Below are 25,735 nucleotides of genomic sequence, written 5' to 3' on the forward strand. Positions count from 1 at the left end.
GAAGGCTCCGGCCTCGGCGTGGGAGCTCAACGTCGTGCTGACCAGGTTCATGGGGGACCAGGTTCAGGAACTTCAACGGTGCATTCGGCACCGTTGAATTTCCTGTCGTGGGAGACAGCATTTCTTGTGGCCATCACCTCCGCACGACTAGTGGGAGAGATCCAGGCCCTATCCTGCAAAGCCCCATACTTGACTTTTCACGAAACGAGGGTGGTGCTGAGGACGCACCCCTCCTTTATGCCCAAGGTGCCGTCGAACTTCCACCTCAACGAGCCCTTGGTGTTGCCAGTTTTCTTCCTGTCGCCTTCGTCGCCGGCCGAGAGGACTCTGCACTCGCTGGATGTAGCGAGAGCGCTGATGTTCTACATGGACCGCACAAAGAGTTTTCGGAAGACGTCACAACTGTTTGTGAACTTTGAACCTGTGAACCAAGGGAAGGCTCGCTCAAAGGCTTCCATTTCAAGATGGCTCTCTGGCTGCATCGTGCACTGTCACTGGTTGGCAAACCGACCGTTGGCCGGCCGTCCGAGAGCCCATTCGACCAGAGTGATCGATGCTACCACAGCATTTTTGTCTGGTGTGCCCCTGCTGGACATCTGCAGGGCTGCTACGTGGAGGTCGGCCAAGCAGTGCTGCTCAACCTGTTCGCCTGAAGGTGGGCCTGGGGAAGAGGTAAGAGTTGCTTAATGTTGAGTTTATGTGATGCTTAATATTGAGCCTTTGCCACCTCACCTGGTTGTGCACGTGTGTACTGCTATGTATTCTTATATTCATGAGCATGTGAATCCATGGCAGACCCCATGCTGGAGAAGGAACAAGTTACTTACCTGTAACTGTTGTTCTCCAGCATGGGTCTGGCATGGATTCACATGCGAACCCTCCCTCCTACCCCTCTGCGGCTCTTCACTTGGTCATACTGCCACTTTACGTGCTACCAAATCTGAGGATGGCTGCCAGGGGCGGGGTTTAGGGAGAGGGCAGCCATTGGCTTGGGGCAGTAGAAGAAAGACAGATCAGAAACGAAACTGATACTGATTTTTTCTTTACCGACGATTCCCAGCCTGACGACGGTGAATATTCATGAGCATGTGAATCCATGCCAGACCCATGCTGGAGAACAACAGTTACAGGTAAGTAACTTGTTCCTTATCTACCAGTAGGGTGGACCCAGAGAGGGACACCTGGACTCCCAAGTATCGAATACCGCCGGGGGACCAGCAGAGTGGATATTCAGAGGCAGGTTGTGGTGTGTTGGCGGTAAGTGGGAAAATTTGGAATAGTTGATTGTAATTCCTGAGCAGGTGCCAATACGCGTGATATCTTGAAGTATGGGGTCAAGGTGGGTGGTGGGATCCCTAATATATAATAATACATCATCGGCGTACAGGGATATTATTTTGGGGGTACCTGTCAACCGAACCCCTCTGTGAATGTGTCGAGCTCTAACGTGGTAAACCATGGGCTCTATGACAAGCACAAAGAGTATTGGAGAGAACGGGCAGCCTTGGCGGGTACCTCCTAAAGAGTGTGAACATCGCTGAGGTCAAAGAATTGACCCATACCCTGGCTACCGGGTCAGTGTACAGCAATTTATTGTATCTAATCATATTGGGACCTATACCCATGGTCTCCAGAACCAGCCACATATATTTCCATGAAACCATATCAAATGCCTTCTGGGCATCGAGTGTGACGGCGATGGCATTGGTGTCCTGGTCAATTCTGGCCATTACATTAAAAAGCTGCCGGATGTTCAGGGAAGTGGACCTCCCCGGCACAAACCCTGCTTGGTCCTCATGTACCAAATGTGTCATGAGCGGGAGGAAGCAGTTAGCAATCACCTTAGCGAATATTTTGGTGTCAATGTTCATAAGTGAAAGGGGTCTATATGAGCCGCACTCATCACTTGGCTTGCCTGGTTTGTGCAGCACCATAATGATAGCCTCGCGCAACGACGGGGGAAGGACGGCGAGATGGAGTGATTCCTCCCAGACCTCAAGAAGTCTGGGAGCAAGAATGGCAACATGTTCCTGGTAAAACTTAGGGGTAAGCCCATTGGGCCCAGGTGCCTTACCCTTCGGGAGGTTGGAGATTGCCTTGACTAATTCATCCAGTGAGATCGGAGAGTCAAGTTGATCCCTGGTGGAGCCAGAGATGAGTGTCATGGTGATCTGAGCGAGGAGGTCTCTTATATGTTGCTCTGGGGGCAACGCGTAGAGGTTAGTATAGAAATCAGTAAATATTTCTAGTTTCTGCTGGTCTGACCATTGAGGCGTTCCTCCAACATCTTTAATGGACACATTTTGGGTCTGGCCCCACTCCCCTCTTGCTAGCCTGGCTAGTGTTTTCCCAGGTCTGTCCCCCTTGCCGTACCTATGCGCGGCTTGCGACCAGCTGAAGTAGCAGACCTCTCTGGTGGCATGCGCATCGAAGGCACCAAGTTCCTCGTTGATCTGCGCAAGTTTAGCGGGGTCGGCCGCAGTGGTGCAGTCCCGCTCTAGGTCCCGGAGGTTATCCTCGGAACGATTAAGGTAGTTTCTTATGGTCTTCAACATGCCAGCCTCCCTGGAGATAGACATCCCACTGATATATACCTTGAATGCGTCCCAATGGACGCCAGCGGTAGTGGACTGTGGGGAATTACGTTCAAAGAAGGTTACGATGTCAGCCAGTATGTCAGCTTTAAATACAATGTCAAGGAGGGCCGCAGATTTAAAACGCCAGGTGCAACGGGTAGGAGCCGGCGATCCAAGCTCCACAGACAAAGTGATGGGTGCATGGTCAGATATCGTACGCGTCAGTATCTGGGTCTCACGGACCCTGCCAATGGACACCAAAAAGAGATCAATTCTTATTAAGATATCGTGCACGGTCGAATAGTAAGTGTATTCTCGCAGGTGGGGATGGAAAGTCCTCCAGATGTCGCGGATGTCGAGCGCAGCACAATGTGAATGCAATTTGCGTGCTGCACGCGATAATGCCCTAGGTGCCAATCCCGTCCTGTCAAAGTCGACATCAAGAACCAGGTTCACATCACACCCCCAGATGATTTGGACCGCCACATAGCCCAGTAGGATTGTGGCCACAGCATCAGAAAAGTCAGGTTAGTCCACATTGGGGCCGTAGGTGTTTACCAGGAGGTATTCCCTATCCACCAGCATGCAGTGTAGTATGACGTATCTGCCATCAGCAGTGCCCACCTCCTCCCCCCGCCCACAATTACCAACAATTCCCCTTAACCAGATGACAGCAGACCCAACACAACTCGGTCCGACTGCTCTGCGTGCCCTATCGGGGCCAACAATCAAGAACCCCTTTAGATTAGCCGTTGCAACCACAATGGGGTGCGCTGTTACCGTGCAGACATCAAAGAAAGAACAGGAGCAATGAAGTACCAGTCCAGTACATATATCGGCGGAGTACATATTAATCACACAGTTACCGTTACCATTATGTGCATCAAAAGAAAACATCAGTGGAGCATGAGTAGACGTCCAATAGAATCAAACAGCGGGCGTACAAGTGACTTGGTCACTGTTGCAGGTATAACCATGAGTCCCAGAAAGATTAGTGGAGTAGTGATCAGGCCATGGTGTAGCCAATACAGTTCACCGGGTGCACCAAAGCTAACAAGGATCAAGCACATATGTTGTAGGAGAGCCGGAATGGCCAGTATTACCATCATCACATTCTTGAGTGAATGTTAATGAACAGACATGGATAACAAGGAGCGAGATAAACCATTAAACAATCACTCTAGGCAACTCAAGTATGGACCCACAGTAGGCCAGTCGTTTTCCATGAGGTCAGCGGCGGGATTATTGAGTGGTATCTGCGGCTCAATGTGCTTCACTGCCCCATCAGGGACAGTAAAGAAGTAAAGTTTTTCCCTAAAGGTAAATCTGAGGCGCGTAGGAAACAGAATTGAAAACATCAACAGGTGGGACATTTGCCAAAAGTTGGTTGAGCACTGCTCAGCTAACGAAGTGTGCCATGACCTGGCATGCTATGCAGACTTGTAGTGAGGAGCTAGTAATGTTTAGAACTTCTGTCAACCCAAAAGCTAAGGGATATCAATTATCAAGACACAGATAATGCAAAGGCGGTGAAGCTGTGTCTCAGTCATTATCCATAAGGTCCTCAGCCGGATTGTAGAGAGGTATCTGCGACTCAATGAACTTCACTGCTTCATCAGGAACAGTGAAAAAGTACCGTTTTTGCCTAAAGGTAAACTTGAGTCGCGCTGGGAACAATATAGCGTAGGGAAATTCTGCTCCCTTAACAATTTTTTCACCAAGGAATTGATGCCTCTCTTGCTGTACCCCTACAGAGAAGTCAGGGAAGATCCTGATGGTTTGAGAACCGAGGCATAGTTCACCCTTTTCACATGACAGGCGAAGGATGAGATCCCTGTCCCTATAGTTGAGGATCCTAGCAATGACAGGCCTAGGGAAGTCTCCAGGCTTAGGACGAAGTGAAAGGGCGCGGTGAGCACCACTGTGAAAAAGGGGGACAAGTCAGGATTATCTAGCAGCTCTTTAAGCAAGTTCTCAACTGCCAATTCCATGCAGCCTTTGAGGGCAGTTTCCGGGACGCCAATGAACCGTACGTTGTTTCTGGACTCCAAATCGTCACATTTTGCCTTGACGGCCTTGATGTCGCGGGTAAGTGAAGCAACGGTGTCCTGGAGAGTTTGCAGACCATCTTCGTTGACATTGATTCTGGATTCCGCATCGGTGATCCTGATGCTGGTCTGGTCAAGTTGAGAATTGGCATTAATGTTGTCCAATTTTTCGTGGAAAGAGGCGAAGTTTTTGCCCATGGATTCCATCATTGCAGTGAGATCGGGAGTAGGCGTGTCTGCCGTGAGTCAGGTTCCTACTGGTTAGATGACGTGTAACCCGATTCTGGCCGGGATGTAGCCTTGGTGAACTTGTCCATGACCCCCACCTTGTTGGTGCTACAAGATCTGTTTGACATTGCCACGTAACCAAGGTTGTGGTACCGTCAGATAGATTGTGTCTGGCCCAATTACCACAGTAAAGGTTTAAGAGACTGATAAAATAACCCAGCTGGACAGGGCCACACAGCAGCTGGGGACAGCCAGTCAATGCACAGGCAGGAGCATTAATGTAGTAGCGTGGCCGGAGCAGTCATCAGACATTGAATGAGTAAAAGTGGGAATGAGGCTTGTCACAATAATGCGAGTGGACAAAGTGGTGATGGCAAGGACAGAAGATATGAGCACACTGTTAGCTCCAGCTTGCTCGTAGTTATCCTCAATTATGATAGATGAGCACCTAATAAGCGCTTAATCGAGGCATGGGGAGCAATGTGCAGCGAGTTTGTAGGGTCCCGGGCTGTCTGGCCCAACTGAAGTGTAGGTACAGTAATCCTAGCAGAGTGTCAGGGCCCCAGGCCAAGGGGAGGACCCCACGCAGGTGCCGTATCACCCCGCAGGTATTTATTTATGAGGACACAGGCGACGGGGGGGCGGGGATCTGCTAGGCAGGGCTACACAGAGGTTAGCAGTGATATGTGTAGCGGTTCTGGTACATGGAGTGGGTGCAGTGTGATGTGGCAGGGGAGCGCTGTGGGGGGGCCAGGGATGCCACAAGAGAGGCAAGCAGGGGACAACACAGGCCCAACACGTCCAAGCGACCAGTGTCCCCGTGCACGGCCACCACCCAGCTCCTCACCTGCGACGCCGGCAGACATTCTGAGCCCAGAGGGGATTCCGCTGAGCCCCGCAACACACTTGGGGCCGGAGGTAGGTGGATGAGGAAAACAACCGCTGCTAAAGTCGGATTCGTGTCAATGGTGCACGTAGCACAGAAGCTAGGCAGCCATTTTACAGGCTGCTCAACAGCGTCTCCCTTGCTAGTGGAACTTTTGTTACAAGGAGATTGTTACCATTTGTTAATTAACTTTTGTTTTAACTTTATATATTTAAGGACAGAGTTAAGACATTTTCTTTTCCAGGTCAGACATTTTGTTGAAGTGACTATAAATCCTGTGGAAGTGTAATCTCCCAGGACTTTATAAGGTCATTTTGAAAATGTGCATTTTGTTTGTTTTGTTGAATTACCATACCTTTTATTTATGTGTTTGTGTTTAGTGTGTGGGCCAGTTATCTTAGAGCGTGTTCCCTTACCTTTTAGAACAGGCAGGGAAGGTATCAAGTCAATATATCTTAAACATTACAGAGTGATACATTTCAGAGTGGACCATAATACCGAAAAACACTGCGAACATAAATTAAATAAAGAAAAGGTAGTTGGGGTATAAGGGTACAAATGGGTCGGGATGGGGTGGCGTTATAAGGGTAAAAACTGGCATGGGGGAGTGCAAATAAAAAAAAAAAAGAAATTCAGTGTTTTGGGGTATTTTGTCCGCGATTACCTTTAACACACTGTAATTGTGGTGAGTAAAATATCATCTAATTGCAGGGAATTCCTCAATAGAGTAGGGAAAGTGAGGCATTTTGATAAATTTTCTTTTAAAGTAAAATGGCATATTTTGAAAGATTTTCAAAGGGTTGTTGTTAGGCAGAAACCTGTGCAGTTCCCTTAGGGACCACTGCAAAAGATTTAAGACTACAGGTGTTGGCAGTAAACCCACTTGGTAGCAGTCTGTACCACCCAGATTTACCTGGTAGCTGTGGCTGAGCAGTCAGACTTCCCACAAGAAGAGTTAGACAGCATGCAAAGTATACACAATAGGCACTCGGATACAACAATACAAGCAAACACTGACCAGAGCTTTGGTATCAAAGTATATAATTATTTATTTAAAAACACAATGTTTGAAACACTCCAGCACTATTATTGTAAAATATTCTAAACACAGTTATTATTGTAATATATACACCCCTTTTTCCTTATCAGATACGTCACTGTAAAACACCACTTATTTTCATACAGACGTGAGCGCTAGATGGCACTCCAATAAGTTTGCGAGAAAGGGAGGGAAAAAGACAGAATATGGAAAGGTACACCACTCTAAGATTCAGGAACACTGTTAGCAAGGCAGAAGAGCAAAAAGTCACTGGTGAGCCAAAGTCCAAAGGCTGGGCCCATTCTTAGAGAGCAGAGCACAAATGCGCCCAAGATCACACAGTTACACTAGGCTTAGAAAGTCTTGCAGAGGGTTCAACAAGAGTTTAGAGAGGCTTAGGAAAGTTTAGCCAGGGTGTCCCAGGCTAACCCAGGTTCGAAAGCCGGGGGCTAAATCTACCCCGTACAGTGGGTAGCAAGGGAAGCCAGGCGGGACACGGTACCTTAAGTGGGAAGGATCCTCCAGCGGTGGCAGTTGTTCCTGGTAGTGGGTGCAAGTTGTGTCGTCGTCCAGGGGAAGAGAAGATCTCGACTTGGAGGAAAGATGAAGGTCGTTGCACTACCAGGGAAGAAACCAGCCGCGGAGTTTTACGGTTAAAGGTGGTACCTTTGTTTCGCGGTCGTGGTAAAAGTGGTATCCCGGTTGCCGGGGTGCTTGGCAAGGCGGCCACGAGGTACGCCGGGAAGGCGAAAAGACGGTGAAACTGGTTATCCCCACCAGTCAAAGGAAGAAGACTCTCCGGCGGGAGATCTCCTCTGTCGTTGGGAAAAGTGGTGAGGCGGTCCAGCAGGGCACCACCGGTGGTGGTGTCGTGGCAGGTCGGCTCAGCTTCTCCCTCGTCGGATTCTTAGGTCCTGTGGCGACTTCTGAAGTTCCAGTCCCCAAACCCCTGCTTTTATGCAGAAACCCCCCATTCACTCAGCCTAGCTGTCACTCAAACATGCTACTTGGGCCAATCAGGATGGAGTGCGACTTGAGGTGCCTAGGCAACTCAGTCCAGGGTGCCTAAATTCCCCTCCACCCCTCCTAAGTATCCCAGACAGAGTGGCACCACTTTGGAGGGTTTCTGTGGAGAAGCCCGCCAAAAAGTGGAACAAAGGGCTCGACTTGGGTTGGAGTCACAGAAGAGAACACAAACGCCATTTTAGAATCAAGTTTTGGCAAAAAATACCAATCGGAGAATTAATATTAATTAAATAAACCGGCGGTATGTTCGAGGCTACCGTAAATAATTAAATAAAGATAGTAGCTTTAAACAGTGGGAAATCCCATAGGAAAATATTTGCAGTTGAATATAAAAAGAAAAGTAGTATCCACTGCCACCAGCCAAAACTCGATCAGGGGGGACGGAGACGTCCCCCCTCGACTAACAGACCCCGGGGCAATCGAATTGCCCCAGCCAGTACGTCCACAATATGATGGTTTGTACTGGTTCTGTTCAGAATTTAAGACTAGTAAAGTCAATGGTGACTTTACAGACCCTGGGAGACAGTAGTCAGTCCCAGGGTATGGAGTCTATACTGGGGGGTCACTATGACACCCGTGTCACTGCACTGAGGGTGCTGTGTAACACACATCACAAAAACACATGAAGCCCTATGGAGTAAAAGACCCCATAGCCCATTAAACACTTCTAGATTCAAAGAAACACACTCAAATCATGTCCAAGAGTGAGGGTAAAAGAGTCTCACTCTTGGCAGGAGATAAAAATAAACCCCAAAAATCCAGCAAAGCTGCTGGGGGACTCACTAGGTTAGGAAATTCAGCCTAAACAGAGAATACTCCCTAACAGTTGTCCTCCTTGCATTACTGGCTCCTCACAATACCCAGCCTGACGATGGGGAATATTCAAGGAGCATGTGAATGCATGAAAAATACCAATGCTTAAGAACAGGAGTTACAGGTTAGTAACTTGTTCTTTATGATTGATGAAAGCTGCAACAGTCATTGATTTTAGAATTTTGTATTATCCTGCTCATTTTGTTGCTCTCGTCCTCATTCATTAATAGCGGATTACGGATTGCCTTCTCCAATAGCTAAATGTATTCTACATATGAAACTTTCAAATGCTTTTGCAGTCTAATGCATGTTTACGGCAAGACATTGGCAGAGGCATTGCTATTAAAACTTAATGAAAAGGATGAATTGTTTTATATTGGGTGTTTGTCACTATGAAGGTTCCGGTGGTTAAAGCGTAAGTAGTCTTCAAGCGTGTACACATATTTTATGATATTAGAACATTGGCATTGCTAATGTTGGATTTAACTTATGCTCATTATGGTTCTAGCAAGTTATCAGTGTGACTGGTAAAAGCATTGATTGTTGTGTTTTCCCCAAAATCCCTTTTGCAAGCAAACCGGTATATGTATACATTCAAATACAATATTGGTAGTTCACATAATGTATCTTTTGAGCACTGGTCACAAAATGTAATTGGGAGTGGTTATTGTTTTATTGATTTATTTAAAAAAAATGTATTTCATTTCCAATAACATAAAATGTAGTAACAGATAAAACATATACAACAATTAGTCATCAGAAAACATGTAAATACATTGTATTATAATTCATATACATTTGAGAGAGAGAAAAAATGGAAGGAGGAGGGGAAGGAAAAATGTAAGCCTTGTCTAGGTAAATGAAAACTGGTATTTACATCATTCGTTAAAGTGGTCCCACATCTTATTATAATCACTGATCTTTCCTTGGAAAGAGACTTTTTCACTTGCAGAAAGAGTCAACAGACTATGCAAACAGTATTCAACAGCAGGTTTATCACTCTTCCAATGTCTCATAATATGTTTTTTGGCCATTATAAGTTCCCTGTAAACCCATTTTGATGTTCCACTGGATATATTAATAAACGTAGGAAGTAGCCCTAGTATACGTTCACTCTGTGTTCGCTGGAAAGAAAGACCTAGTCCCAAATCAATGCGCTGGAGAATATCATCCCAAAATGTCTGAAGTGGTTATTGAATCATGACAACCCTGTTTCTTTTAATGAGCCCTTTGTTAAACTTAGAATTTGTTTAATAGGATGGTGGGTTGAAGTTGACATTCCAAAAGCAGGGGCCAACGCAGAAGAAGCCACTTGAGGGTGAAGATGGAGAATTGGGACAGCAACAGTACTTGGCAAGGCTGCATGAGCTCCAGAATGCTTCAGAGACTAGTCTTGTGAACTTTCCCAAATCCCTTTCAATATCAGGTAAATATTGTGATTTGTGAACACATTTAACTCAACTGGATTTTTAAACTGCAAAGTTATTTAAGTGGCTTTTTCTATGTATGTAAATTACACCCTACATAGACTGCAACTTCTATTTGCAGGTATCTTGTTTTGAAACTTGTATCTAGGAAATTGTCATAAACTGCTAAGGAGAATGTTTTCATTTAACATATGTATACAATGGTGGGGCTCTGGGAAGGATAAGCAGTCAGAACCTTCCTCTGTGTGACGTCGTCACGCTGCAGACACTTCAACTATGTGTACCCGAAATTCACAGCACAAAACTTTGCTGATATGATGTCATGCTCAATAAGCTTCCAGTGTCCATTTTTTTTTCAAGCCTTACGAGATCCCAATCTCCAACCGTGCAGGACCAAATGTATCTGTGCAATGGGTTTACTTTTTTGGGGAGTTGATTCTTTTTTTATTATCGTATTTTCATTTCTTTAAACTTTGGTCTTATTTGCTTGAACTCTGCCACAACCATAAGGTGTTTTTCCTTTGTGGGTCTGAACATATCTATTAATCTTCACTAACAGCCTGTTTCCATAATGCTCTTAGCCTTTATTGATGAGACAGGGTTTTATCAAAACATTTTACTGTTCCAGCAGTAGTGGTCTTACTTGGGTCTAAACTCCTGCCAGGCCCATCAGAGCCCATGCATAGTAGATTTGCACTGCTGAAAATTAATGAGGCCGCCCGTGATACCAGAGGCAGGGCCACAGATGATTCATGATACGCAAGACCTAAACATGGAGTCACTCTTCAACTCGTTGATCAATCCCAAGATCTGCTTGTGGAGGAAGAAGATCCTGCCTATTTCCTTTCTCATGGATCCAGACTCTAGATCCCATTTGCAGCAAGTTAGCATGGACTTGTGGGCTGCCACTGGGGCTGGTGCTGCATTTCCGCCTGCAGTCATCCCCTTCCTCCCAGCAGTTGGTGGTGCTAGGGGCCCGGCATCATGGGTCCCACAGTCAGCAGCATGCACACCTTTGCCAGCAGAGCTACAATGTGACTGACAAACTGCCCCTCCCTCCCGGCTGGGAGATGAGCATCACCACCAGTGGTCAGAGATACTTGGAGGAACTGCACTGCGACAGCCTGCCCTTGAGGATCTTCCAGGATATTATGTCTCAAATTGCACCTTGGGTGTCTCAGGCAGTTAATTTATCTTGCTCATCTAGCCATATTCCCGTTGAGCTTAAGCAGTCTCATATTATTCCTCTTTTTCCTATTTCTCTCCTTCCTTTCCCCATGAAGCTCCTGGAATCCCTGGTCTCTCTGCTACTCACCACCTTCTTGAGAGATTTAGATTCCTGGATCCTCTGCAGTCAGGGTTCCGACCAGGTTGACACGTTTGGTTGACCAGGGAAGGGATGGGGGGCTAGCTGCCTTGATACTTTTAGATATCTCTGCAGCTGTTGATACAGTCGACCATTCCATGCTGCTGCACCACTTCTCCCGGGCTGGCCTCCTTGTTTTCTTTCTTCCTGACGGATAGGACGCAGATTCTTGCCCTTTACTCCTTTCTGTCACAACCCATTCACTTGCTGGTGGTGTCCCTCAGGGCTCTGCCTTGTCTACAGGTCTTTTTCACATTTACATCCAATCTCTGTTGCTGCTCATCCGCTCACGTGGCTTCCGGTGCTACTCCTATGTTGATGGCACCCAAGTCATCGTCCGGCTTAACTTTGCTCAGCCGGACACCACGTCAGGTTAGGGGGATGCCTGGCGATGGGGGGTAGCTGGATGGGTAGCAACTGGCTTAAGTTGAATGGAGGCAAGACAGAGGTGTTGGTGGTAGGTTCCTCCCCTGGACCTCGCTCTGGCTCGCCCTTTTCCCCCTTTTTCTGGTCGTCTCCATGTTAGTCTACAGAATTCGGCCCCTGCCCTTCCCCTGTCGCTCAGTTTACAAACCTTGGATTTATGTTCACCAACTCCTTGGCAACCTCAGCCCAGGGTAGTACGATCTGCAAAGTGTGCTTTTATCAACTTGAGGTTCTGGGTAAGGTTCTGCCTTTCCTCCCGGCCCACTTGCATGCCCTAGTAGTTTCTTCCCTCATCTTGAGCTGCCTTGATTATTGCAACTCTTTTGTTGGTTCAACCTTTCTACATCCTGCATTGCCTTCAACTATTGCAAAATATTGCTGCATGAGTTGCCACTGCTTACGGCTTGCACATCCAAAAGTGGATTGCCTTTAAACCTCTTTGCATAGTTCACCGGGCCTATTACGGGCGGGCAGCAGAGTATTTGCAGGAAATGTTTCGGCCCTATGAACCCAGTCGTGCTCTCCGTTCGTCTGATTGCCTCCTTCTTGTGGTTCCCTGAGTACACCTCACCTATGTGTGCAGCCGCTCATTTAACTATGCAGCAGCCAGAATGCTCTCCCTCTCTTTCTTTCAAGGCACTAAGTGGCGAGATGTGGCCACTTGTCCAAAGATACTGCCAAGTGTCTTTTCAGCCAGGCCTTGTGATGTGAGAGTACTCGGGTGCTACCGGCTTTCCCTCCTCAAAGAATGATCCACGGAAATCACAGGGGTCAGGGATGGATGAGTGGGAAAGATGGTGGTACTATGGCAGTTTTAAGCAGACCTGCGGCTGGGCTGGTTGGGAGCGTGAGGTATAACACAGGGATCAACATGAAGAGTTGAATGACAGGAGCTAAGTGTCTCTTTGGTCAAGGGCATCATCCAGTGAGCAGAGCTCCGCCTGGAGAGCAGGTATTAGTTTTTGTGCAGCAAATCATACTTCACCATGAGATTCAAGCGGTGACTCTTTTTCCTTCAATGTTAGAAAGAAAGCTTCTGATGCATTTTCACAAATGCAGTAGTGCAAACATAACCTGGCAATTTTCTAAATTCAGTGTTTGGAAAAAATGTGCAATAGGAAGAAAGGGACCAAATCATTACTGCTCTGTATTATGCCTATGACTATCACTTGCCAAAAGAAGTACACACTTTGCCTTGTTACTCATATTACATAATTTTAAATGGTTTCAAAGAAATCACTATTAAACATAACCATAAAATGCACATGTATGGGTAAACCAGACACATGATTAATGTCACAACAGTTAATTTGTATGGCACCAGTTGCTTTGGCGTCAAAAGTAACTTCAGATAATAGTTTGTGTTACGCATACCAGGCTCTTCTAAATTATGAATGGGAGCCAAATTGCTCCAGGTTATATTGAACCCTGGAAATGCTTGGGTATAAATGCAGGCAGAGCTGGCCATCCAGTTAAGATTTCAAAGTTGCCTTGGGACCCAGGTCCTCCAAGGGTGCAAGTAATGAGTACTCACACTGGCTATCCATACCCCACCCATGCAATACACCTCAGACAGGCCTCGGATTGAGCTCTGAAGGGACTTTTGTTTAAGGTGGGCAAGGTGACCAGGAAGGTAGCTGCATTCCTGTATGGGGCAAATGGCAATCCTGTAAAAGAAGCTTCATCAAGGGGGCCCCTCCGCTTTGGTGCTCCTGCCATTCACCATTACTCACACTTGTCTTAAATACTTCCTTACGTGAAGGTTCTCTGACAGCCTCGTTGTGTTGACCAAACTTGCCTTGGTTATGGAAGCATGCTCAAGATAGCGGTGAGAAATTACCCTCTCCAAGAGAAATGCCCAGTAGTACCCTTTGGTAGCCTAAGTCTACAATACTTACATAAGTAATTGATCACTAGTGGTCTGTTTCAGGCAGAGAGATGTACTCAAGGAAATTTGAGGTGGCCATAGTCCACACTGGCAATCTGCCCTGCCTCTGCCCTAGTAATTGTTTGCAGAGGATCTTAGGACGGAGCTTCTTGAGGTGGCCAGATTCCTAGGTAGATAGGGAATGGCACATAGATTGGCCATTGACTTAAACCAACCAATTAGACCAGAACGCCTAAAACAGGGTTGCCATTATATACACTGGATAGAGTAGTGTCCATTGATGGCTATGGCATGGAGTTTGAGATCAGAAATTGAAGCTATACCAGACAGAACCGACAGTGATGGCTTGTGATTGCTTAATGAACGCCTAGAATAACAAGGCAGAAACGGCCATCCTCCAGGTGTGGACAATTTCATGATCAATGGCCACAGAATTAAGTGGTCTACCTAACATTTGCTAAGCAGTGGGGGATGGCCTTCATCCATATTGGTCTGATTAGTGTCTCAACGGAAGCATCTGTGGTCCCTTGAAGGTGAGGAATATTCCTCTCCCACTCAGGCAAAGGATACTTCATAGAGAGGTCAGCCATGTAGCTGCATAGCCTCTGTGGTTATGTCTGGGGATCCACAACTAAGGGGAGGGCAGTCCCCCACACTGAGATGGAATAATTCCTCAAGCAAGAGATGCTGGAGGGGCATCTGCAATCCCATCTTGTTTTCACTGATCACATATATGAGTATTCAGTTGCATCAGTGGTATATAGTTAGTTTTTAGATTATCTTTTGATGCAGTCTCATGTAATACAGAGCCTCCTGCATAGACTGGGGGGTCAAGGTACTCCAATCACTGACCTCAATACAGTGCCCTTTGACAGTTTAGGGCACAATATTAAATCGCTGTCTGGCATTGCATGAAGGGTGCAAGTTTCAATTAAAAAGGGCAGAGAAGTAGCCAGTTGGGAATAGTGCAATGGTTGTCACGAGTGCTGCCCAGTGATTTTTCCCTAATGGCCACCAAGACGTTGGACAGGCTTGCGATCATAAACTGGGAAGAATATTGCCCCCAAAAAACAGAAAAAACAGAGATGCACCCAATCACTTTCTCTGAGCATTTATATGGTAGTGGGCCCCTAGCAGAAGGATGTGGCCATCAATTATACTTTCTAGAGAAAATGTAAGCAAGCTCGACATGACAGTGGCAGGGCAAAGCTGTTGGGGAGTTTTATGTTCCCAGGCGCATACTGAACATTGCTCACACTAACCAGATATACTATCACAAGTGCTCACTCGCATATCTCCAGGAAAGTCTTTGCGAGGGGCTTTGTGGTCACCCAAGCGCTTGAAAGGAACCATTACTCATATTGATCATTGATTCTTCCAGTGCCCAGTAACCATTAGCATTCCTGGGTTGGAGTCTGTGGTCCAAAGCTATGCGATGTGCCTCATGTACACTACCAGTCACTTCCTTACTGGCATGTGTCGAGGTTGTACCATGGAATGAGTCCGACTCGAAGGTACTTGGCAAGTGCAGTGACCAATACCAACGCCAGCCCAAGAAAAGAAAACTTGAAGTGCCACCCCAGGTCAATACTTGTTTGGCAAGTTGCTGTCAAAAGCAAGACATGGTAGTCTGCATATTTAAGAAGGATATAAAAAAGTGGGCATAGTTGGAAACAGGCTGATATTATCTCTTCCGGTTTAAATTCAAGAATGTTAGCAATATATGATGCAGGCTTGTGATGCTGGAAATGCATTGGAGGGACAGGGCCTCCATATCCTTGTTCTGTACTCCTTTTATCATGTGTGTTCTGTTATTTTCTGCACAGCAGTCCTATTGTATGTTGTTGGGCCCCTGTGTGGGGCCCACAGAGCAGGGTATGGGGTGGTGGCAGCTCCATGCTGAATTTGACAGGTGCTCTGATTATCCTCCATTTTGGGATACCCAGGCCCTGCCATAGGAATCAGTGGATTCCTGATAGACAAGATGGCCCCTGTGGCCTCTTGTTTTCTATTACCTGTTACCTTGTTTTCCCAAAGTCCTGGCAAGCCATGACTCTGTCCCTTCCCCTGACTGGCTGTTGGGTGGAAGTTTCATATATGGTATTGTGGGGAAGTCCAGGCCAGACTGGCTGGAGCCTTCCCAATGACTATGTTGTGGGTACACCTTCGGATGGGAGGTGGGTGAATGGAGTGTGTGACCAATATACATTTTATGTTATGGGTGTCTGGTTTCTGGTGTGTGACATAATGAATGAGACAGCCTTGCCCGAAACTGGTATGAATGCAGTGTGGTGTGCTGAAAGGCTGGGTGCTTGTCCCAATCCACATTCCTTGTGGTTAGTGTCTGGATGGAAGAGAATAGCCTGAATGGACTGTGAGCCTGATTGGCTGCCTGCCTGCTGAATGCCTTTCTGAATGATTGGCTGCCTGAGCCTGGCTCAGCAGTGTGAATGTGAGACAGAACAGCATATCTGGGGACACCTCACTTACTGGAATTGTTCAGTAGCATAAGTCGAAACTTGATGCTTAACCTTGAAGCCCAGCTGGAAGAAGAAGGCTTTGTTGCTGCTTTCCTCCAACGCAATTTGAAAGCTGTCGTGTCTCCAAGAACTGATCCAAGAGAGGACCTGGGTAGGAGACCTCTTCCCGAGCTTCGAGGGAACATCGTGCACCAGCTAGCCTTCACCAAGGCTCCCTGGAAGTCAGTCCTTGAAAGGCTGGCGAGCGGAGACAAGGACCACCGAGGAATCTGAAGCCAAGCGCCAGGATGTCAAGGCCGTCAACGACCATCACCGTCGACTGCGATTCTGAGGACCGCTGTAACCTTGTTGACCGGAGCTGTAACGCTCCATTGCCTAAGACACTTTGAAATCAAGGACTCACTTGCTCACCACCGTCGACCGCTTTGACCCGCCAGAGAAAGTCAAGGTCGCCAACGAACCGAGGAGAATCCGCCAGTGGGTTTCCCGCCACCCGAAGTCCACAAAGACGCCGACGAAGATCCGAAAGACAGCCTTGGTCGAGTCCCGATAGTCAACGCTGACGACCCGACGCCTTTCCTGAGCCTACGTTCTTCATTGACTCTTTGCGGCAACAAACTCTCGTCATCGAGGTGCACCGCACGCCTCGTCTTCGCAGGACGGCCACTGATCGTCGACGATCAACGCAAAGGCCGAAGCTGCCATCTCGATGAAAGTTTTCACCTTTTCTCAACCACGCGTAGCTCCTCCCTTAAAGGGAGTCCACTCAAGAGGTATTCGTCGACGAACCTCCAAAGAACTCTGCTAAACCAGGTACATTGGGGAAGTAGAACATTTTAGATGGAACCAAGACTATATTAAACGTATTTGGACTGGGCTTGTTGATGCACTTTATTTACAGGTTGCCCAGGTGGGGGTTCCTCACACAGAACTGTGTCTTTGGTAGGGACAAAGTATTCTGCCATTTGTTTAACCCAGCTTGTCTTCCTTCCCTTGTCTATTGTTGATTCACTTTACTATCTGATTTGTATGCCATTGAGACTGTTAGCAGTTGGTGCATTTTAAAGGAGTCAAAATGTAACTGTGGTACCCCATAGACATTGTACATATTTACCATATTGGTATTGCCAAAGCACAAAGTGTGTTATTGTATATGTTTATAACTTGAACTGTGTTATCACTAACATAGTGTTTGGACATTCCTTTGTGGGGGTTTGGGGACTACAGTGTACTTAAGAACCAGCCAGCATCACCTCCTGAGAGCTTAAGCCTTCATTGCTCGTCCATTGCTACTGCATAGAGAATCTTGGCTGGGGTGCTCTGTGCTTCTACTCTGCCATATAGAGGGCAGGAGTACAGAAACCCCCCTCCAGTCTTTACAAGGCTAACATAAGAAACCTTACTGTGAATGCTTCATTCTGAATAGTAGGAAAGAGGAGACAGGATTGTCATGAGCTAGTTGATTGTGGTGTTGCTTTCGTGTTGTAAGCAAGTATTGGCGAGGCCAACATTTTGATGTTGCTGTAGAGAAGCGATTGACATGTGCCAGGCACTGCCATAATAGTACTATTTGGCCGTAGGATGTCAGCTGGAAAATGGTATGAGTACCTGGGTGTTTTATGTCAGTGCCTACTGATACTTACTGTGGCGAACTAGAAGGAGGAGTCAGACGAGTTACTGACCTGTTGTTAGGTGAGAATGTTGCCAGCAAAAATGTAGTCAATGCATATGAAAAGTAAGCAAAAATGTATTGCTGCTAGGGAATTGTTCGGGTTAGGGAGGGTTTGTGGTCTTGTGGTTGCTTGGTTTTGGGGCAAGGATAGGGTTGGGGCTAGGGTTAGAGTAAAGATTTTGGATAGCATTAGGGTAAGAGGTAGGGTCAGGGTGGTTACTGCATGATTGATGATGTTGGGGTTTGGTTAGACGTTAGGGTAGATTGTGTCTGGGTAAGTGTAGGATAAGGGTTATGGTAAGGCTTGGGTTAATATAGTAATGGTTTGGGGAAGTATTAAAGGGATAGGGAAGTTGAAGAGGGTGGATATTGTTGGCATAGAATATAGGTTAGTATAGACCTTGCGGTTAGAGCAAAGTAAGCTTTAGGGTAAGAGTTATAGATAGGTTAAGGCTAAGCAAATAAAATGCTTTTGTATGCTGACAGTGTTCTGTAAGAGTTCAGGGGAGCAATTAGAGTTAGGGTCATTGTGAACGTTTTATTAAAGGTTTGGGTCATAGTTAGGGTCACAGCCTTGTACTTTTCTGTATTTAAAAAAGCTTTTTTGGCGACCTTATTACTGGCAACATTTTCACATGGCATTTTCCTGGGGACATTTTCACATAGAACCGGGTTGTTATTTAAATTAAAATATAAAATGCCTAACTAGAACTATCGCTATGATGGAAGTTCCTTACTCAACAAAACTAAAGCTAATGGTACATGTCAAAGTCCAAAGTAAAAAAAAGTCCTCTGTCTGAATCCTAACCAACTAGCTGGCCCTACCACTTTAGAAAACCAAACAAAAAGGAGGTCGTCAGGACAAGGCCTCTGCCTTAGACTTCTGGCCCAACACTTTGATTCCTTCTCCAAGCAGGTTTTTCAAGTTTATAGAATTCTGAGTTCCTTTTCCTCTTGAAACAATTGTGTAAACGCTCAACAAAGTTCTTGCAAAGTCCCTCAGGAAATACAAGATATAAAATAAATAAAGTTAAAAAATAAAAGTTTGTCAAATTTTGGGTTTCTTTCCGTATGATAGTTATAACAAATATAGTTCTCACCAAGTTTGTATCGCTCTAGAGCTTTCCCAAGGTCATCTTTCCCTTTTGTATATATCATCTGGCAGGGTCTTTCTTTGGTGCCTAACCACATCAACGTTCTGGCTTTTTGTGTTCCTGCAACTCTCTCGGCTTTTCAAACCTTAGCCATTAAAGTCTTTAGGTTTCTCAAGGCTCTCCAATACCCCCTGGCCCACTGATAGGTTTGATTTTTCTCTGTTGCGATTAGCTGGCTCCCGAAATCCTTATGGCTTTCCCAGCCTTCAGTTACACTCTTTGCTCTTCTCTATGGTGTTACCTTCTCTTGAGCGTTCGCTTTCCTTTCGTTGTTCAGCGCCGCAATCACTGTTCTTGTGTGGAGCTCGGGCTTCCGGGCTATCTGCTTTAGTCTGGTGTTGCCGCCGGTTGACGGGCCCTAGGTCCACCACAACTTCTACAATCACTGTTTCTCTCCCGACTTTGCCTTCGACGGCGTTCTGTCTGGTGTGCCCCTGCTGGACATCTGCAGGGTGGTTACGTGGCGGTCCACGCACACCTTCATGAAATTCTACTGCATTGACAATGGATCGACAGGGATTCGAGGGAAGAGTCCAGAGTCGGCCAAGCAGTGCTACGCAACCTGTTCGCTTGAGGTGAGTCTTTTCCAGAGGTAAGAGTTGATTGCTTCGGTTGAGCCTTACCCCCTCCCGTGGTTGTGTAATGTTGTACTGCTATGTATTTGTTGTTCATGAGACCCCATGCAGGAGAAGGAACAAGTTAGTAACCTGTAACTATTGTTCAACAGCATGGGTCTGGCATGGATTCACATGTAAACACTCCCTCCGTCCCCTTTGTGGCTCTTCTTGGTCATATTTATTTATTTATTTATAATTTATATAGCGCATCCACTGCCCCGGGGGCTTAAGGGTGACTAAAACAAACAGAACATAAAAACCACAGGATAACCAAACAGTGAATCGCAGGAGAGAGTAAAGGGGTTCAAAAATCCAACCTAGGAAGCTTTAATTAAACAGGGGGGTCTTTAAGCCCTTTCTAAATATTCTGATTAAAGTCTCTTCTCTGAGGATGGTAGTTAATCCATTCCATAAAGCAGGAGCGGCAGAAAAGAAAGCTCCACTCTTCACTTGTGATAGTTTGCTTGAAGGAATTTTTAACTGGGAGCAATTAATGGATCTCAGGCTATAGTTACTGGATTTAGGAGTCAGAGCGTCTTTAAGATAAAATGGGCCCGACTTTTTCAGGCAGTGAAACGTGATCACCATTAATCTAAAGTGGATTCTTTCTTTACTAGGGAGCCAGTAGAGATCTCTTCTGGCATCTGATATGTGATCACTTTTCATGCGATCAGCAACAACCCTCACAGCATTATTTTGCACAACTTGCAATCTGTTGATTTGATTTTTTGGAAGACCTACCAGCAAGCTGCTGCAATAGTCTAACCTAGAGTTTATTAAGGCCCCAGCGAGAGTTTCGCGGCTGACTCTTGAGAGGAAAGGGCGGGCATGAGACAAATGTTTTATATAATATGCTGAGGAGGCTACAAGGCTACCCACTTGAGCTTTCATATTGATGTTACAATCTAGAGTAACCCCTAAGGTTTCAACTTTCTTTTTAACCTCGATGATACAATCACCAATATGAACTTGTGTGTAAGAACCTTCTAGTTTGTGTTTTGGGAGCAGTACCTACTAGCATTAGCTCCGTTTTACTAGGGTTAAGCGCATGGCCATTTCCACACATCCAGCTGTGAATGAGGTAATAAATCCTATTGATATTAGTTTCGTCCTCTGAGAAGACACCAGTGAGGGGACACTGGGTGTCATTGGCATAGTTTGTAAACTCTATGCCGTTGGTATCCAAAAAATCCAAAAAGGGAACAGTGAAAATATTATAAAAGATAGGGGAGAGACAGGCTCCCTGTGGTACTCCCTGTAGCAGTTCTTTCGGGGAGGCATCAGCCAAATCACTACTGACTCTCCAAAGGCATTCCCCTAAGAATGATTTGACCCATTGAGCTGCTGATGGGGTGAACCCTGCTACCTCCACCAACCTGGTGACCAAAGCAGCATGGTCCACCAGGTCGAAGATGGCTGAGAGATGCAACTGCATCAGCATGCTTGTTTTGCCTTGATCCATGTGGCGTAGAAGCCTAGATTTTAAATCTAGCATGGCAGTTTCCTTCCCATGATTTTCTCTGAATCCCAACTGCCTTTGATTTAAAATATTCACAGATCTTAGGTCGGCAAGAACTTGTGTGTAGGCCACTCTGTCCAGGATCTTTAATAAACATGGCGAATTAGAGATGGGACGGTAGTTTAGAGGATCAGTAGGAGGTAGGCCAGGTTTTTTCAGCAATGGGGTTGCCCAAGACTGTTTAATACAGGCCGGCACTCTAAAAGATGCATTAATAAACCTGTATAAAGTAGAGATCATAGAGGTCGAACAAGCTTTAATAGTCAGTGCAGGACAAGCATCACCCTTACTGCCACTTTACGTGCTTACCAAATCTGAAGATGGCTGCCAGAGTAGGGGCTTACGGAGAGGCCTGTCATTGGATGGGGGCAGTATGAACCAGAGGACAGTAATTGGTTTAAAGGAGAAATACAGTTAGTAAGTGAAAGTGAAACTGTTTTTCTTTTACCAAGGATTCCAAGCCTGACGACGGGCAATATTCATGAGCATGTGAATCCATGCCAGACCCATGCTGGAGAACAATAGTTACAGGTAAGTAACGTGTTCCTTCCTCTGTATACACTTAGTTGTCTGTGTAATGTTGGATTTATATTTGCTTTTGGGTGTCCCATCTAATAAGGCGTGAGACTACATGTTATTTACTTGTGATTCTGTTTTAGTTATTGTCCTTTATTAAAATGAAAATTCATTTTTTGGTAATCTGATGTGTGGGTGGTATATACTTTCAATACAGCAACTAGGTCTTTCCAAACTTTGGGCCCTGATCAATTATTATTTCTTTATTATCCCACAGAGATCTTACATAATGCCTCACCAAAGAACACCTATTTGAGAAATAAACAGTTTATAATATAATTTGTGTGTCTTCATTTATGTAGTGGAGGCTTAATTTGGTAATATGCAAGTAAATAGATTCAACATGAAGGGGATGCCACCCACCATGCAGCTCATCTTTTGAGGATCCTTACTCGCCCAAGGGGACAGTTGAACACATATTAGCGCTCACTTAACATTGAAGGCACTATAAATACTATCTGCATGATATTGAAGTCTGTGGTGTACATGGATAGAAAAGATAACTCGGGATGGCACAGCTCGAAACATGTCTCCTCTGCTTAGAAACAGGTCATCCTCTTAAATGAACAAAAGGTTGCATAGGGTTCATATCATTCCTGACCTTGATGATTGGCTTTTGAGAGCAAAGCCAGAGAGGAGCGAGTGGTTTTGGACTTGAGAACAATGGGTCAGGTTCTCTCTACCTTGGGCTTTTCTCTCAACCTAAAGAAGTCCTTCCCGGTGCATTGTATGTGCCCCCAGTTTATTGAGGTGCTCTTAGGCAAAGAAGTGGACATGCAGTGTCGCCCTCCAGAGGAGGTGCTGAACTTCCTGAAAACTGCCACACAGTAGTTCACAAAATAGTTTCCTGTCTGGATTGTCCTCAGATTGCTGGGATGCATGACTTTGTGCATCTTCTTTGTTCCACCGACTCGATAGTGAAGTAGAGCTCTTTTTAGATGTCACTGAGAAGTCAGTGGTACAATATGGAAAGTCTTCTGGTGAACATTCAGATTTGCAGATATATGCAATGGTGGGTGTCCTCCACCAGTCTCCTTCATCCGTAGTTCTCTTTAGTGACAAATGCGTCCTTGAATGGATGAGGATCTCACACCCATGGTTTGTCAGTGAACATCCTTTGGTTTGGGCCTCCAATCTCTTGGAGCTAAGGATTTTATGTCCATGTTGAACAAGAATTAGCCTCTACAGATTCTGATAGACAATACCACATCCATGCATACATACACAAGAGGGGTGATGTGGGTAGATCTTTTTTCAAGGAGGCCGTGCACCACTGTTTCAGGCAAATCAAGAATGGATTCTCCCTCTGTACAGCTTATTTGAATCCTCTCAGTTGGCTGACGTGGTGTTGCATTATTGGGAGCGCAGTTGACAGATTTTGGAAGAGATTTTCTCCCCATGGGGAAGTTCCCATGTTAAATTCTTTGCTTCCAGCACCAGTACAGAATGTGTTTGTTTCGGTTCCATGGAGGTGCTTTTGACAGGCTATCAAGAGTGATTTCTTGTGCTTCCAAGCTGATTTAAGCCTACCTTAAATTATCCCGTATGCTTATAGTTGTGAGAAATTTGAAATACAGTGCTGCAACAGTTACCTTGATCGCTCCCAAATTGGCCAGTAGATCCTTGCTTCGTGTCCTGTTTGACCTGATGCTGTGCCCTCCCTGGCATAACCATTGGATGCAGGATGTTCTGGAACAGACCTTTGGCAGAATCCTGCATCCCAGTGTCATGTAGCTGAACCTTCATGCCTACTTTTGAGAGGATGAGGTACTAGAATTGTGACTTTCTGACAAGGTGATGCTTTCTTTTCATTGTCAGTCCATTTATGCTTGCAGATGACCCACATTTTCTGTTTGGTGTCGCGATAACGATATTAACCCATTGGCATGCCCTATTATGGTAGTTCATGATTGTTTGCTTTCTTTGGCAAAAAGCAGGTTTAAAGCTTGATATGGTAAAAAGCTATGTGGCATTTATTTCAGTGATTAGAATGCCATAGAATGGGTCATATATTTCCATCCATCTGGTTGTACAATTTAAGTGGCTTGTCAACCCCTTTTCTCCAAAAGGGGTTTGTAGTTGCTTCATGGGAACTTAATGCAGTTCTTACTTCCTTGATAGCTCATTTTGAGCCTTCACATTCTTCCCCCTTGCTGTTTCTTACCTTGAAGCGTGCTTTTATTGTGGCAATTGCCCTGAAAGTCATCCTCAGTCGTCTCCCAAGTTGTGCCTGCAACAGAAGATTCATTAGCCAGTAGTGTTTCCTCCTCCTCGCCCTTCGGATATGAAGCAGATGTACCATAGGTTGGGACACGGTGCCTTGTGTATTTACAGAGCTAGCATCAATGAGGTCATCTCTGGCTAGATAAGCTATTTGTCAACTGCTTCAGTCCTAGGATGGAAAAATCAGTGTCCAGGTAAACAGATGAATCATTCTTTGTATCAAGACTTGTTATGAATTTGCACAGAAAATGGTAACCTTCGGTTTACATGTGCATTTTATTAGTGGACACGTCTGCATTACAGGCAGCTGTACCCTAGTGGGATGTCTGTAAGGTAGCATCATGTACTTCTTTGTGGTTCTCTGGAAGTCTTACTGTCGTTACTGTTTGTCTGGAGAGGATGCATGCTTTGGGTATTCCATTCTGCAGAGCTTCCTTGCATGTATGTAGTCTTTCAAATGATGAGGCATCTAAGTGACTAGAAGAGCAAGAGGCTTTTCTTTTGTAATGTTCTTCTGATGGGTACACTATCCCTCCCAAAGATTCCTCATTGGCCCTCCTACTTTCCAGCAATTTCTTTTATTTTGAAATTCTACCGTTTCTCCATGTCTGTGACAAGCACAAATGAGGTGGAGTTGAGGTTATAGACCTTAAGTAGCCCACCCCGTAGAGAGACACACTCACGTATACACTCACACTCTGTCATTAGCTCTCTCCTTCTTTTCTTCCATCTCCCTCTGGAATGCTGAAGGGGCCACTAAATCTGGCGCAAATCTATGCAACACCCTCTAGCGCCTTTATCAACGATTTTTGGACCATCCTATGTCTGGATGTCGTTTAGGACAGAGGACGACTCTGTGGGAACAATACTGTATTCGCCAGAAAGAACATTAATGAAGGTAAGTATCTCATTCATTACTCACTGTAGTGTCTACAGTACACCAAGTTCACAAACTCTTTCCTCTATACAGCGCTCCCACGTGCCAGCTGAACAGGGCCTGATTCTTATTGCAATGATGAAAGGACTAGTGTTGAAGCTAGGTGCATTCACGAAAGGGGGCTTGTTCAGGATGTTTGGCCATGCCACTTTTGGCATAGTCGATCTATAATAAATGTAATGCTGTTTGCCATCATGTTCTGGCCCTGTCCCCTTATGTGCTTTTTAATAGAAAGCCATATATCCCTGCTCTATGCATACTTTGTAGGCCTTCAGACTGCAGAGAAATAATTGTCACATATATTTAAAAGCAGTAACTATTATGATTGTTTCAGTTAATAAGGTATTAAGGCCTAGACACGTTTTGCTTCATTCATTTGTTTCCACAATTTAATTAGGTACTACAAGTCAATTAACAACAAGTTCTAATGGAGCCATTTCAGAGAGCCAGCCAGTTAAAAAAAGAAGAGGAAGGAGGAAAAATGTGGAGGGTGTTGACATCCTGTTTATGAACAGAAACCAAGCTGTTAATCATGTAAGTGAAACATCAATGTCTGTTAAAAAGGTGTGTGTGTGTGTGTGTGTGTGTGTATATTTCTGATGCTTGTGTAATCTGCTTATAATCACATGCTATGCATAGGCCGACATCTAGAGGAAGCTGCAGAGTATTACAGTTGTTTATTTAAACTCGAAAATGGGTGTCGAAATAGGGCGTGGCAGTAATACGATCCCTATTGTGACGTCCCCTGTACTCATAATCCCTCCCGTGTGTGGGTTCACCATCGTGAGCGGTCGCTAAATAGAAGCGGAGTCCATTTTCGGCGTACGCCGTTGA

General features: G+C 45.6%; 1 protein-coding gene across 8 annotated transcripts in view; it reads left to right on the plus strand.

Annotated features, from left to right (window-relative positions):
- Nucleotides 1–25,735, plus strand: part of CHD9 (chromodomain helicase DNA binding protein 9) — a 3,201,601-nt gene that overhangs the window by 2,910,455 nt on the left and 265,411 nt on the right. For all 8 annotated transcript variants that reach the window (XM_069639531.1, XM_069639523.1, XM_069639522.1 and 5 more), the window contains 2 exons: nucleotides 9,874–10,042; nucleotides 25,299–25,435. In XM_069639531.1, the coding sequence (XP_069495632.1) occupies nucleotides 9,874–10,042; nucleotides 25,299–25,435 (306 nt within the window). The remainder of the gene's footprint in view (nucleotides 1–9,873; nucleotides 10,043–25,298; nucleotides 25,436–25,735) is intronic.

This window comes from Ambystoma mexicanum, chromosome 1q (genome assembly GCF_040938575.1).
Source record: "Ambystoma mexicanum isolate Mex_15411 chromosome 1q, UKY_AmexF1_1, whole genome shotgun sequence".
Classification (NCBI taxonomy): domain Eukaryota; kingdom Metazoa; phylum Chordata; class Amphibia; order Caudata; family Ambystomatidae; genus Ambystoma; species Ambystoma mexicanum.